The sequence below is a fragment of the Lactuca serriola genome, chromosome 9 (genome assembly GCF_051521515.1).
Source record: "Lactuca serriola cultivar US96UC23 chromosome 9, Lser_US96UC23_V15, whole genome shotgun sequence".
Classification (NCBI taxonomy): Eukaryota; Viridiplantae; Streptophyta; class Magnoliopsida; order Asterales; family Asteraceae; genus Lactuca; species Lactuca serriola.
The window spans coordinates 151727864-151744483 of NC_136416.1; the positions used below are offsets into that span (position 1 = coordinate 151727864).

At 36.8% G+C, this 16620-nt stretch overlaps 1 protein-coding gene across 1 annotated transcript; it reads right to left on the reverse strand.

The window, feature by feature from the left end:
- Window positions 1-556: 556 nt before the first annotated feature.
- LOC145072245 (putative linoleate 9S-lipoxygenase 5) lies at window positions 557-8110 on the reverse strand. Its single transcript, XM_079018642.1, has 9 exons — window positions 7700-8110; window positions 3550-3839; window positions 3231-3468; window positions 2785-3126; window positions 2547-2632; window positions 2318-2425; window positions 1938-2242; window positions 1573-1836; window positions 557-1480 (listed from the first exon to the last, which is right to left on the reverse strand). The coding sequence occupies exons 1-9, from the start codon at window positions 8007-8009 to the stop codon at window positions 727-729; spliced, it is 2697 nt and encodes an 898-aa protein (XP_078874768.1). The 5' UTR covers window positions 8010-8110; the 3' UTR covers window positions 557-726.
- Window positions 8111-16620: the final 8510 nt, after the last annotated feature.

A 16620-nucleotide genomic window follows, 5' to 3' on the forward strand; every position in this document is an offset into this window, starting at 1 on the left:
TTGACGCCTCATAACGTTCTTGTTTGCCTGACGCCTCATAACGTTTATGCATGCCCTATCGATAGATCCCACAGTCCGTCGTCCGGCCATGCCACTGACAACCGTTGTCTCTCCACCAAGCGCCACCTCTTCCTGCCCATATTTTATATATTTCAATTTTTGAATGATAGTTTAATGTCGTATATTGAAAAAAAAAATTGTTTCAGAAAGTATCGATAATGATATAATTATGAATATATTTCAAGATATAAGAAGACCTAGTAGAGTTCAAATGTAAAACTATTATAAATATTGAAGTTATATTTAACTATTATAAGGCATACAACCCGACCCGATACCATTAGTAATTTTTACTGTTTTATTTTTTTATTTTCATTTACATAAAAAACTAGTGGTATTTGGTTCTTGATTCGTCATTGTTTATAACCTCTAAAAACAAAGATGATGTGTATAAAAAAGTATCAAAGAAACAAAAGAAATTTAAGTATTGAAATAAAGATAGATCCTTTAGTTCAATCCCCATTAATCTAATCTTGTATCGATTAAAACATGTCAATGTCACTGAAGAATAAACTTTCCATTAAGATTTAGAAAACGATACATTACAATCTGAAAGTCGAATCAAAGTAGTTTAAATTTGTTACATATTTATTGCATGCTAGTCACGTAGTCCAAAGGAATATACACAAGGACACTTAACAAACAGCCTGAGATAGATAGTATGTTTTATATTGACACACTGTTAGGTATGCCCCTTCCAGTAAGCCCCTCTTCACTACTTGGGTAAAGTATGGTGTATGGTATCTTTACAGGTCCAAATCTATTCATCAACCTCTCATCTTTGTTCAAATTCATAATTCTTTCCTGAATTTCTTTCAACTTCTTACCAAATTTTTCGAATGCCTTCAAAGGTTCAGCATCCATGGTCCATTCAGGACACTCTCTTTGCCCAAGGTAGATCTCATCTGAAGTATGTCGTGACAATATCTCTATCAAAGTAACACTGAGAAGCGATTGTAGCTGTGGAGTAACTGTTTTCAGAAAAACTTTCTGTGGATCTTCTTTCAGTTCATCATATTCAGGAGTTTCAGGTTCAGGCAAAAGCCTCCGACTTAGAGTAGGACGATTAGGTGGAAAACCACCATAAGGGTATTGCCCGAAGTTTACAGCTGCATGAAGAGCAGAAGACACCCATATGATAATGGTGCAATTATCAATCACATCTTTAACAGATTCTAATTTAGGCCACCATGTCTTTTCTTTCAAGTCTCCATGTCCTTCCTCTCGAACTTCCTTCCACCACGATTGGAGTTCTGTGTCATTTTTCACCATGTCATCTTGTGTGTAATAAAACTTACAGTAATCCTCAACCCATGTTTTAATAGCTGACCAAATCTCTAACCCATCTACAGCGTATGGGTAATCTTCAATAGTTAAGCGAAGACCATGTAGAGAATTTTCATCCTCAACTGCCATTCCCCTATATTAAAATCATCGATTAATATGATATCATACGAGTAAGAAAATCAAAATTGCTTTTAAAAGTTTATGCAAGGTTTTTCAATATCATACCTCAACACGAGGTCTATAGGGAGAGCTTGGTTGGGGAATACCCAATCCTTGTATATCTTCGAAGACATTTCAATTGAATATTTTCCAGTAAAGAATGTTCTCTCAAGAATACCTCCACTATTGATCAAGATATTCCTAGCAGTTGAATTGATGTTCATTGTATCACGGAAATGAGGATGGAGAAGCTTGTTAATGGGATGAAGCACACTTAGTTTCCTGTTTGTTGCTATCACAAACGGCTCAATAACAGCATGTGTATTCAACCTACAAAGTACACATTGCATATCAATAACTTGGTCAAAACTGTAGAAGGATCTCTAATCTATACATGGTAAGTAATTTGTGAGTGTTAAAGTAAAATTTACCAGTGACTTATGAGTTGATGAACTCCAGAATCATTAACAGCTACATATGTTTTAGCTAACTTCCAAATTCCGGCTTCCACTCCATGCTTAGCTGGCGTACATACTTTGCTTATGGCACCAAGATTTTCGTCATCTGGATGAGGCAAGCTTAACTCAATGGCTATTGGTTTTAACGTTCCATCTTTTTTTAACAAGAGCAATGTTCTTGTGGCATAAATTTTGGTCGATGTTGAGTTTATTCGCTTCACGTATGGCATCAATGGGTCATGGTGGTCGAGTATAAATAGTCTCTTGGCTTTTAGCATCTGTGTTAAGAACATAAATAATGTTTCAACTCTAGTATAATTGATTAGATTGAGGAATAAAAATTGTTACATTACCTCGTTTACTTCTAAACCATCTAAATGTTCCTCTATGTGATGTGATCTTATTGAACTGTTTTGGTCACCATAGAGTTGGGCATCCAGCTTGCTTGTTGGAGGGAACTCCTAAAAAGTTTAAGCATTTAAAAAACATCAATTCAGAACCAAAATAAGTTACAAAATTCACTTAAATATTAACTTTTTTCTTTTCTTGAATCAATGTAATTAAAAAGAATCAAGAGCTTACTTTCAGAAGTTGAATTGAAACCGGGTTGACTCCAGCTAGCATTTCCCTTGCAAACTCTTCATCCGTGCTCCAAGCAGACATGTCAGCTGTTGAAACATCATATAACATGTTGGAATCAGGAAGCAAATATAGTACTATTTAACAGAAACATCATAAGACATGTCGCATTGCCTCTTTTTATGGTACTTGATAATATCAATCACTTGTGTATTTAATTTTGAACATGTAGAAATGGTACCTTTGATGACATCTGGTGTTGAGTATTTCGCAAGTCCCTCACCATCTGATCGAATAAGTTCTTTGAACACCTGTAAAGGGATGTTTTCTCGAATCCTATCATGTAAAGGGCCTTTAGGAAGCTTAATCCCACCCTTATAAAGCTTCAAGACATCATCAAACGAGTCAAATTCATCTATAGTGTCATCAGTTATAGCCTCAAACTCAGGGAGAAGAAACTTAAAGACAGCTTCAAGTCCATAAGCCAGAAAGTCAGACCTCTTCAAGTGTCCAAATCGCTCATCTCTTGGAACATACATCTGAAGACTCTCAATAAGCGAAAGCCTGCTTTCAATTTTAGGATCTTTAAAAACCCAAAAACAAAAAACCATTTTAGCATTTCTATAACTTAAATATATACAATCATCACTTCAAACTCTCACATGAACAAATATGATTCTAACTAACCTATTTCAGTTGGTGGTCTCCCTGTTCTTCCCCTACGAGGGTAGGGAAACTCTAACGATCCTCCAATAACTGGGCGCACTTTATCCTCATCATCTGGATCTCCCAAATCATTATAAAATGCATAATCGTAAACCCTTTCCCATTCCTCAAGCTTCCCAGTTCCATTTCCTCTCAAGGTCACCAACTCTTCCTCTCTGTAAGGAAGAAGCAATGCAGGTGTCTCACCAGGAAGATATGCCTGCACCATTGTTTTACATGAGTTGTTGTAAAAACTCAAACTTTGAAAAGATATTTGAAACACGAGCACTGTTATATATACCTTGTTGGCGAAGAATATGCGATCTTTGGTGTAACGTTTGGCAGGATAAACCCATGAGTTACAAACAAAATGGACTTTGCCATGTCCAGGTACATTTTCGAGAGTGAGTGTCATAAGATAAAATTCACTGTGGTGAAGATTTTTAACAAGAAAAGCTCCTGGTAGTCCAATCTCTTCGTCCCAATCAAATGTGACTTCATATGATGATTCACCGGCTGTGAGAGGGGTAATGGTGCTAATCCAGTCTTCCAAGATTGCCGGATTTCCAAGCTTACCTCTCAATACTTTTTCTGCAACAGAAAACCCATAAAATTGAATCCATTGAAACCCAAATTTTGAAATAAACCAACACAAATGCTGGTCAATATTCAACCATATGTCCATATGCAATTAACAATAGTGATAACTTTTTTCCACGCATCAAAAAAGTTCATTTCGGCACTCTTGCCTTCAAATTAAACACCTTTTTTTATAGGTATTAAATTTAATGAATTTTATAGAAACTTTGTTATTCGCATAGTATTCTAACCAATTTAAAAATCACTTTAATAATTTCATAGTAGAACTATTTAAGGGGTAATATGTGTTTATAAAATCAATTGGAAAACATAACATAACAAAGCTTTGTTGATTAAATGAAACTACCAACTCCTTGTGCAACATATTTGATTGTCTTAAGAAAAAATTAGACAAAACTGCAAAATTGATCCATATGGTTTACAAAAAACCATAGATGAAATCCAAAATGTTCCCAAATTGCATGAAAGATCCAAAATTAAAAATTTTCAGTAAGTTTGATCCTAAAATACATAAAAAAGGCTATTATATATGCCCTTTTAATTACCATTTTATATACTCTATATTTATTTTAACATTATTTTACTTTTAAAATAATACTAAAATAAAAAGGATTATATACCCCACTCATCGCACCCTCCCTTTCATCGCACCCTCCCTTTCTCTCTCTCCCCCCCTCCCTCCCCTTATATCTCTTTTGTCTCCTCCTTCTTCTAACCCGCATTCAACACCTTTGCGGAGTCCTAACCATTCACCATCGTCATCAAGAAGAAACTAGAAGACCAATAGTTGAGAATAATACATGAACACCGATTTTGGGTTTACTCTGTGATTGATCAACAAGAGGAACTCACACACATATTGTGTGTGTGTGTGTCTGTGTGTGTGATAAATACAACAGGAAGACGAAAATGATGGGATTAAGAGAGGGTTGACACCACTTCCACATCACTACTCCTCAATCGATTAGATCGATTCCTTAAAATTGATGAACATTTATTGATGGACATTTATTTATGGATTGGTGCATTTGAAATTATTTGTGTGCTTTAAAATCGATGAACATTTGTTTTCTATAATTGAATAGCTAGTATTCTTTCTTTCTAATCACTTAACTTTCACAATTTGCGATTCATCTAAATATTGGTAATATAATTATTATAATGTTCTTACAATTATTTGCCTATTTTTTCGATCTTACAAAACTATATATTTATTTATTTGACATTAAAAACAATTAAACAACCCTTTATCACTATGCATTCTCTCATTCATCATCCCATGCGGCCCCCGCCCCCTTTGATCACTGATCAGGACCTCATGAATTGCCCACCTTCTCGGCTTGTTCTGCAATAAGCTTTCGTGTTCTTGCTCACGACTATCCACCCACTTATGACCAACTCTTTGTTTAGTTATGTATATATAATATATACCTAAAAGTTATTTAATAGCCATGGTTTAAACTTTAAATTGGAACACAATGATCAAACATATTTGGCAAATGATCAACAAGCTTCTGGACAAAAAGTTATAAGCTTGTTCTACTTGTACGCCAATAATAATCTATTATGTGTTTGAATTTCGAGGTAATAAAGGCATTTGAATATTTTGAGAATTGTGAATCCACTTTTAAATTAAAATATTTGGTTGGTACTCTCTAATTTTTGATTGGATAAAACTCAGAAGAGATTCAGAACAGAAGATGAGATGTATCAATTTCGTGAATACCAAAAAACTGACCCAAAATTGTTTAAATATCTCATTTGTCTAAAAACTGTCAAAACTATCATAAAACAGTTTTCCAACAGTAAAAAATCTGCCATAAATCTGGGTTTTCTATAAGGTTAATGTAAAGCCAAAAACGGGTCAAGTATTCAAAATTTAGACACGCCAGGGGCTGCCGCCCCTTGGGCCCCTTCCCCGAGGGGCGCTGCCTCTGGACCTCGTTCGTCAGACTTCGTCCCTAAATGATAGTCTACTTTTAATCTTAAATAAATTTAAACAAGTCACACTCCGCATCTTCCTTACTTGTTTAATATTCATCAAGATTGATTTTGATCAACAAGTTAACCCATTACACTTAAATACAATTAATGAAGCAAAGCACCAATATTATAATGGTCGGCCTAAATGTGTGGTAAAAAATAACATAGCTCCATTGAAAATAATCTATTAAAACCATATGTTAATGCATGGAAGAAGAACCAAATTGATTGAAAGTTGGTTTAAATAATTATGAAAAGTCGTATATACTAAGAATTAAAATTCCTTGAAAAGAGAGGAGCAGGTTTATGTGTACACTTATAAAAATAGATTAGGTTTAACTTTCGCATATATTATATAGAAACTCCATAGCCGCCATTGATAGAGTAAGAACGTCTATTCGACAGAAGTCATCAAAGAGTAGTTAACATATTACAAAACACATGCTTTACATTTATATATAGTTGGGAAATTATCATCTTGCACATGGATCGTTTTGCTTTTGCAATTTGAGGATAATTAATCCTTGGGTCATTATCGTCATCTAATTTGAGAAGCCTTGCATTTGGTATTAGTTAGATATATCAATACTTATTAATTATATTTATATATATGGACAATGACCAATATTGTAACCACTAACGTTAAATGCGTTGAAATGTATGTGATAATTAATTCAAATTAATTAATATTTTTTTAGAACTTTAGGTTAATATATGTATGAGATAGAACCTAAGAACTTTTTATTAGTAACTCTTTCTAATTAAACATCTTGTTAGCTAAGTGGCTAGCCCAAACTTATAAAAGCAATTAATAAAATTAATATCTATATAAGAACACTGACTTATTGTATATATATATTTTACAAGAAATTAAGGTTCCTCGAATATACAATTGTGTGAGCATTCGTACCTAACTAACACGAAACTGGACATTGTTTTTCTTCTTATCTTATAAAAAATGAATGACCATGTGAAAGTTAATTAGCCCCTCATTGTATCGCTATGTTAGTCACGTGAACTTTATGACATATATTGGTAGTAACTCTAAAATTGACCCAAAAAATTATTAGTAGTAAATTGGTGTAAAATAAACGTGAAAGAGTATTTGAAACCCGCTTCTAAACCCTTCGTATATGAAGCCTATTTATTTAGGCCATGGAATACCCCAAACCTTGAGCCTTTTATAACAAGGTGATCTACAATCCAGAATAGCTACATATTTTATTAAACTCTATACAGTTCAATTAATTTTTTCTCTATTACATTGAAAGTAATAAAATTCAATGGAAAATTACTAAAATTAATTTATAATATATATTTAAGATTAAAAACTTTCTTTTTGTCGAGGGTTCAATAGTTATTGAACTCTAAATCTATTGAACGAGGAGGTGACATCATGCTCTAATAATAATAAACCAAAATCGCTTGCAATAATCAGCTTCTAATTAAACCATTCGTTATGCATGGACTGTCAGCTTAATCGCTGCAATGATCCACATATGGTTTGACCTATGTGATTATTGTCCTTTTTTGTACTCGCATTTAGATTTTAAGAACGCTTGCTGTCTCATTGAAGCAAATACTTGGTTTTAGCAAAATTCACATTTTCGAAGGGTATATATATATATATATATATATATATATATATATATATATATATATATATATATATATATATATATATATATATATATATATATATATATAGCCTACGAGGCGGTGTTTGTATGTGTGCTTGTTTAATTTTTGTGTTTATATACTACAACGGATTAAATGAGTTTTATGATGTTAAGAAAAGATAACTAAATAGGGGATTAGGGGCAGTGTTTTTAATGAATACTTATGGCTGCAAGATGAGTATATCAAACCTGAGGATGTACGATCAGCATGAGTCGCACTTATGAATTGGATGGAGATATGTTTGCCCAATAGCTCATGAGCTCGGTCTAAAGCTGACGCGCCCAAGTCATTGAAATCGAGGACATTCTTCTTCATCAAGACCACTTTCCCATTAACTATGGTCTTACTCAGAAATTTTTCTCCGAACACCATGTTTGAAACCTTTCGAAACATATTATCCATGCAAGTGCACGTCTGTGTATGGTTTTCAGCGTCTGTCTGTTTTGCTTTCTGTGATTCTTTCTTTACTTCCTGTTTAGATATGAACGAACGAAACATGAGCCCGTGTATATATAAGGATGAGGTGTGAGTTGAAGGTAGAAGTTGTAAGCAATGATAACACTAATAAGTTATATTTATAGTCTTATAAGGCAGAATTATGGAAAATGGACGCATGTATAAGATTCAATGGTTTACATGCAAGAAATGTCCTTGGAAGCCTTATCTTTTTATCCCAGTCAATAACCATCTTCTTTTTATTAATTTATTTTTCTCATGGTCTTTTTCTATTACTAAGATATGCACAAGTTGATATTAATACGGAGACATTAGCCTAAAACACATTATGCAACGTAATTGGGATATATCAATGTATGGGAAAATGAATTAAAAGTCCAACGAAGTTTTCAAACCGTTCAAAAAACTCCAATGATGTTTTGTCTGTTCAAAAAAACCAAACAAACTTAACATTTTGTCTAAAAAGCCCAACTAAGTTATACTTTCCTGAAAGTCAAATAAGAGAAACAGATGACGTGGCTTATTACCGTATCGGAAAAATGACTTGTTAGGCCAACAAAGTTTCCAAAACGTTTAAAAAGCTCCAATCATGTTTTGACTGTTAAAAAAAACCCAACGAACTTAAACGAAACAAAATTGGGATTTTTTGAATGGTTTGGAACTTTGTTGGACTTTTTAGACAAAATGTTAAGTTCGTTGGTTTTTTTGAACAGACAAAACATGATTGAGGTTTTTTAAATGGTTTGGAAACTTCGTTGGGCTTTTAAGTCATTTTCCCATCATTGTATATACAGAAACTCACAAAATTAGCAGAGTTTCCCAAAATAACCCCTATGTCAGATGGGACTACGAAATGGCCTATATCTCATGACCTGCGAAATGTTGCTTTTTTCTGATTGTGAGTTTTCTTATTTTCAATTTCACATTATCTTAAAACCTCATCAAACCCATGACAACGAAAAAAAACCAATAGATTTCAACTTTTGTTATATATATATATATATATATATATATATATATATATATATATATATATATATATATATATATATATATCACCTGAAATCTCAGGTATATTATTTATTTATTTATTTTTGCGATCTATTGAGCAACTCGACGAGTTGGTGGCTTAACTCATCGAGTAGAGTTGGATTTAAGCACGCGGGTTAATGAACCGGCTCGACGAGTCAGAGATGCCGACTCGCCGAGTAGGCGCTGTGTGAGGAAATCCTAAATCCCTGGGTTTGGTGTCTATTTAAGGAAACTTATGTCCTCATTTTTATCTCACCAACTACCCTACTCCCCTGTGTGAAACTCTAATCATTGGTAGTGAGCTAATAGGGTTATAGAGTTAATCCTTGAGTGTTTTGGTGCATCTTTTGAAGGGAAGGGAAGGATTTCAAACAAGGATCGAGAAGGGGCTGTTAGATCCGTTGCTATTTCGTCCAAAGCTTCTGTGAATGGTAAAAAGTCCACACATTTCTCATTATGTTGGTTAGATCTCATGTTTATGGAGTTTATGGCTTTTTCCATCTAATATTGGGACTTTGAGTTTATTGAGTTCATCTAGAGATTTGGACTTCAGATCTGGACCTTGTGAGGTCCCTAGAGTCCAAAGGTCCCTGCTTTATTTAGCCATAATAGAGCTTTTGAGTGAAAAAACCCTTAATGGAACATGTTTTTGGCATTTCAAGCCCTAAGTGCCATGCATGGACGTAAAGCTTGTGGTTTTACGTGATAATTGAGCCTTGGGAGGTTAGATCTTGAGTTTGGGGTTGCTTTCTGCCTTAAAAACGTCTGAATTAGAAACTGACTTAAGGGACTCGACGAGTCAAAGAGCTGACTCGGTGAGTTGGCTAGGGCTTTTCCCCAATAAGTCTAGACATGGGTAACTCGGCGAGTTGACGGGACAACTCGACAAGTTGAGTTGGGTTTTCGCGATGACCTGAAGGAATAAAGAGGACTCGGCGAGTCACATAGATGCACTCGACGAGTCAGGTCAACATGGACAGTTGACTCGAGTATTGACTTCTATTGACTTTAGGGTTTGGTCAAGGCTGGGAGAATGGGAACCATGGAGAGGTAAAATGGTCTTCTACCCATTCTAAGAGTTTGAGAGAGACAATAACCTAGTTTATTTTGAATTGTGATTTAAGTGTTAATTAGAGATTATTATCCTATGTGCTAGGCAGAGGCTAGTACGAGATTCGTGTATGAGGTTATTACTTGCTAGCTTACAAGGTGAGTCTTCTCAATGTACTTACCTAGAGTGGTAATCTTTGTGTGATCGGAGGGTCTTATGTGCTTCTATTGAGTATTGTGATATTATGCATTTTGTCTCTGTGATATATGCTATGTTATTCTGTGCATTTTAAGATCGGACCGGAGAGTCCAACCCGAGTTGTGACCTGGGGGTCCTCACTGAGATATAGGACTGGAGGGTCCAACCGAGCTGTGAGACCGGAGGGTCCTTACTGAGACACATGACCAGAACATCCACACCGAGCCGTGAGACCGGAGGGTCTATGTCGAGTTATAGCCATTAGAGGCTTATTATTTGTGTATGTGGTATTTTGGGGAACTCAGTAAGCTTCGTGCTTACCGTTCTGTGTGATATGTGTTTCGGGTACTTCTCAGGATCGCGGGAAGGCGCCGACATGATTGTACACACGTTCGAGATTATGTTGAGGATTCTGGGATTTGACTTTTGTTTGTGGATTTATGTTGACATTTGAGACACTTATGGTTTTTGTGAAATATAATATATGATTTTTATGTTTTTTTAAAAATGAAAATTTTGGTTGAAAATTTACGGTGTTACAAGTTGGTATCAGAGCCTTTGTTTGAGGGATTCGGGTGCACCTTCTGGTATGTCTTGACTCAAATTGAGGATTTGAGAAAAAATTTCAAAGAAATGATTTTTCTAAACCAAGTAAGAGATTCTAAGAGAAAACGAGAAGGAGTAGTGTGTACAATCAGCCAGGGCCCGAACGGTGGTTTCCCAAAATACCCTTAAATGTTTACTTTCCAAGATATTTATGAGATGTTTGTGAAATATTAGAAATGCATGCTAAAGAGTAGGCTAGGCATTTCATATTCTAGGGCTAGAGTTGCCTGATTTGTGATGCCTTAGCCTAGGAGATGCTTTTGATCAGTGTTATCTGTTATTTGCTCTGAGTATGTGCTAAGTTCTGAGGCGAGAGATAATCTAGGAAGAGATACCTAGATGAGCATATGAGTAGTCTAATGAGAGAATAGCCTAATATTTGTGAGAAATAGAGTACTTGTGAATTAGCATCCTAGGAGGCGGACTTGGGATGACTACAGGTTGGTGTGGAAGGTAGTATTGGGCCCGTACTACTGAAAGCACCAGATTTGTATGCAACCCAAGTAAGAATCTTTAGGATGCTAAGGAGCAAGTAGGGGCAAGTGATCGAGTGTGAGTATACTCGAGCGAGTCTATGATGAATTTGTGTTGTGTTTCAGAGACATCATGGTGGGTACACGCCACACCCCAGGGAGCAGCGGGACTAGCAATGATAAGATTCGCAGGATGATTCATGAGGAGGTGGCCACAACCATACGAGAGGCGATTCCAGATATGTTTGGGTCTATGAAGACCACCCTGATCGAGACATTTGATGAGCGGTATGCCGCTATTACCGAGGCTGCTAATATTGTATCCACCATAGCTGTCGCCGTTGCCAGGCCACAGAGAGGTGACTCGTTGTTGTTTTGGGAATTCAGCAACACGAAGCCACCAGAGTTCGATGGGAAACAAGATCCGACTGCTTCCATGAGATGGATCGTTGATATTGAGGGATGTTTTTATACTTGTTCATGCCTAGAGCATCTGAAAGTCCGGTTCACCTTGAACCAGCTTTGCTTGGGAGCGAAGGATTGGTGGAAGTTTGTGACGACTGATTTTACCCCTGCAGATCATGCTGCGGTGACTTGGGAGAGGTTCACCAAGTTGTTTCGAGATGAGTATGTTCCCCAGGTTGAGAGGGAGCGTTTGGCACAAGAGTTTCTATCTCTCAAGCAGAAGACAGAGTTAGTGACTGAGATTACACGGATGTTCCATGAGAGGGCGTTGTTTTGCCCGAAGCATGTGTCTACTCAGCAGGCACGTGTAAGTCGTTATCTGAGTATACTGAGATAAGATATATGGGAGTTCGTGGCGAACTCATCATACCAGACATTAGCAGAGCTTCAGACCAATGTCAGGCACAGGGAGATTGAGCTAGAGTTACAGACGAGAGAGGAGGAGGAGTCCCGGGGGAGGGACAGGAGACCAGTGCAGTCACAGCCGACGGCGAAGCGGGCTAAGCCCGCTGATATGAGGACTGGGGGCCAGAAGGGCCGCACTTCTGGTAAGTGCGGAAAGAGTCACAAGGGATCATGTCGAGTGGGTATTTGCTACAAATGTGGCAAAGAGGGGTATATGGAGAAGGATTGCCCCAAGGGATTACAGTATGATTTCACTGCAACCAGACCAGCCATCGGAAGGCCGAGTACCCCCAACTTCTTTAGGGATCAGCACAGGGATCTGTACCTGCTACTGAGAGTAGGCCATCGAAGGTCGAGACACAGGGTTCGTTGGAGAGCCTTCCAGCTGACAGCGAAGGAGGTCCGTGCAGCACCAGACGTTGTGGCGGGTACGTATTCTTTATTATATTCTTTTAAGATATGTTGTGCTTATATTATGCTGTGTGTAGGTACTTTTCTTGTGAGTTCGGTACCTACTTTGGTGTTATTTGACTCGGCTACGAGTCGATCCTTCGTGCCCTTCGCCTTTAGTCATCACATCAGTATCCGAAGTGAGACGTTAAGTCGACCTCTGAGACTTTCTATACCCGACGAGCATGAGGTTTTTGCTACTGATGTGATCCAAGGGTGTGTGCTCGAGATCTTTAGTATTGAGTTTCCGATAGACCTAGTACCGATCGCGATGGGTGATGTCTGTGTCATGGTGGGCATGGATTGGTTGAGTTGATTTGGAGTTGTGATCGACTGTGAGCGACAGTTGGTGACGATACGAGTCACTAGTGGGGGAGTGCTTACCGTGTATGGCTAGGGTACTAGATCTGGATCAGCTTTCTACTCTGCTGCCAGAGCGAGACAGAGTTTACAACAAGGATGTGTGGGCTTTTTGGCGTATGTGATGGATACGCGGGTTGCCATAGTGAGGCTGAGTTCTATCGCCGAGGTTTCAATAATGTGCGGATTTTCTGATGCTTTTCCCAAGGAGTTGTCGGGTATGCCTTCTGAGAGGCGGGTGGAGTTCCGGATAGATTTTTTTTGGAGGCGGCGCCCATCGCCAAGGCACCTTATCACCTTGCACCACCAGAGATTCATGAGTTATCCTCACAGCTCCAAGAGCTGCTGGGGAAAGGTTTTATCAGGTCGAGTAGCTCAACGTGGGGAGCATCGATCCTTTTTGTCAAGAAAAAAATGATGGTTCACATTGGATATACATTGATTACCGGGAGATGAACAACCTAATGATCAAGAACCGTTATCCACTGCCGAGGATCGATGATTTGTTCGATCAGTTGCAGGGGGGCGTCTTGGTTTTCCAAGATTGATTTAAGGTATGGATATCATCAAATGAGAGTTTGCGAGGAGGATATCCAGAAGGCGGCCTTTAGGACTCGTTATGGGCACTATGAGTTTGTGGTGATGCCTTTTGGGCTCACCAACGCACTGGTGGCATTCATGGACCTCATGAACCGGGTGTGCAGGCCTATGTTGGATCGATCGGTGATCGTGTTCATCGACAATATCCTGGTGTATTCGAGATCCAGAGAGTAGCACGAGGAACATCCGAAAGAGATTCTTGGAGTTTTGAGGACGGAGAATCTTAATGCCAAATTCTCCAAGTGTGATTTTTGGTTACGAGAGGTCCAGTTATTGGGACATCTCATAAACCAGAATGGGATATTGTTCGATCCAGCCAAGATTGTGTTGGATTAATGTCTAAGTCCATAACTATAATTGGTGAGACTTGACCCGACCCGACATGGTCCATTTGGGTTGCATGGCATCATGCATTTGGATAGACTATAATGAGAGAAATAACGCTTAAGGATTATTAATATATTATAAGTTCTAATATATTAATAGGATTATTTAATTAGTATTGATCAAGAATTAATCTAGGATTAATTAAGTGATCAAAAGAAGACTAATTAAATATATGTGTTGATTGTGTAAATCATCCATACTTGTATAGTGGGCTAATGCTCCATGGATTATCAAGTTGGGCTAAAACCCATAGGATGCTCCATGGATGCTCCATGGTGTATTTGAACCCATGGATCCAAGGAAATGGAAAGTCATGACAATTAGGGTTTACCCTAATTGTAACACTATATAAAGATCATACTCTTGGAAAAATCGGCGACTAGTGTGTGTAATATAAGGGCTAGCCGATTTCATGAAGTTCTACATTTCTCGCAAGGTTATTCCAAAAGCATATGATGTTGTGTGAACCATTTAAGGTGTCACACTTGGGGCACTAGGCACTCAAGCTTCATGAAGATATTCTGCATCAAAGAGGTATGTATTCTGTCTTGTTATATTCATTGTTTTGTATGCTAGATTAGGATAATACCTTGGAAGTTCATATTTGCATGTATAATAGAGAAAACATAGATCCAAGGTATTTAGGGTTTCATGTACACTTAGGAGTGTTAAAATGCTCAAAACCCATCAGTGGTATCAGAGCCTAGGCTTGTTTTCTTGTTATACTTGCAAAAGTAGCTGAAAAATCGAGTTTTGATGTTGTCTGCCCAGCAGACTCGCCGAGTCCATGAATGGACTCGCCGAGTCCAAGGCAAAATGCATCCAACTTGCCAAGTTGGTTCGTGCACTCGACGAGTTTGACCCCCAGACAGCATAAATTCGACTTTTTTGGCTGGAATTGGACTAGGAACATTACCCTAAGATGTGTTTAGACTTATAAACTTGTTTTTGATGTGGTAATGTTCATGCTAATCCAATTTCAAAGATAATTGTCAATGGATTCATGTTTTGTATTAGTTTGAGGTTTAGACTAATTACATGAAAATGTTTGATTTGAATTATCTTGTTCTTATGAGTTGCTTAGATTAATAGAAAAGTTGAGTGAAATAGTTGTTTTCAATCCAAATTAATCTAAGAGTTGATTCTAAAATGTGTTTTTGTAACTTGTCCTCAAGTTATATGAAAAGTCATATTTAAGTTTCATAAAACTCATAAAAGTTGGCAAAGGTTACAAAATGAAGAGTCTAGTTCTAATTAAATAGTTTTATGACTCCATAACTTGTCCTCAAGTTATGGAGGACCGAGATTCTCTTCATTAAATAATAAATAAATAAATAAATAAGGTGTAACTTTAATTAATTCCATAAGTTATAAAATAAAGAAAAGTTAATTCTTTTATTAGTTTAAAGTCTTCCATAATTTGTCCTCAAGTTATGGAACTTGAAGAGTTTTTGGATTAAAACTACTTTAAACATATAAGTTATGGAATTAATTAGTTTCAAAACTTGCCCTCAAGTTTTGGAATTTGAAAAGTTTTCACTTATGAATACTTTAATTCCAAGTTAGCCCTTAGAATTTTAAAAGTTAAAATTCAACCCTTACACTTTATAATATTATAAGTTAATAGTAATAATATATATATATATATATATATATATATATATATATATATATATATATATATATATATGTATAAGAGTAAAGTCAGTCTTACCGTTAGTAGGCCTCATTCACGAAGCCGGTCTATAAGGGGGTATAAGGTTACTGCCTATAAAATGGCAGTTTAATGGGTGTCCACTCTCACCCACCGCTTCCTTGACCGGTGGAGGGTCGTTATCCGAACGGGTTTGACAGGACTATAATTCTCCCTTCATTAAAAGTATTAATGATAAATACTAAGTAATTAAACTCTTAATAATACCCAATCTTAGTTACTTAGGAAAATGTGAATAAGGTGCTAATCCATGAAGTTACACTTTGCACTTTGTTTAAGTCGGTTAGTGGAGCGTGTGTGGTTAACCGACACACTAACTCGTATTTAACAAGGTAGGCAAAGGGTAACTTAATGTTTATCATAGTATCGATGGAGCGTGTGTGGTTAACCAGCACATCGATTGAGGGCTAAACACTTAAGGGTACCAAGTAATTTGCATGGTTACTTCACACCTTGTTTTGTGATCCTCGACATCCCAGTCACAAAACCTGAAGGGTACACTTGAGATTGAAACATCCCATTGAACAGTTCAATGAATCTCAAAGATCTAGGAGTTTCAAAACCAATTAAAACCTAATAATACATTTCGTTTATCTTGGTGGAAATTGGTGAATCTTCATTCACCTACCTTCAAATATTTATAGCTTGGATTACGGCATCCCTCTTCCAAGTTATAAAATAGTTTATTGGGTCCTAGCCTTAATATTTCATATTGGTTGTTATATTAAGGACTTTAGATCAACTATCTTGAAATCTCCCAAAAGATGTCTGGTTTAGACATTTATGATCTTCCCAAATCTCTTGAAACAAGCTTTCCTAAATGAAGATGATGTCCCATGGAAATCATACTTCTTTCATCTCCTCCAATTATTCTCCCTAACCCACAAGTTCAAGGTCACTCAAGCCCTATTG

Excerpts from the sequence above, each read along its gene's own strand:
- LOC145072245 (XM_079018642.1), bottom strand. The coding sequence starts at position 8,009 with ATGTTTCGTTCGTTCATATCTAAACAGGAAGTAAAGAAAGAATCACAG. Across the intron at positions 3,127-3,230 it reads GAGACCACCAACTGAAATAG|ATCCTAAAATTGAAAGCAGG; the intron begins GTTAGTTAGAAT and ends GGGTTTTTAAAG. Across the intron at positions 2,243-2,317 it reads ATGGTTTAGAAGTAAACGAG|ATGCTAAAAGCCAAGAGACT; the intron begins GTAATGTAACAA and ends TTCTTAACACAG.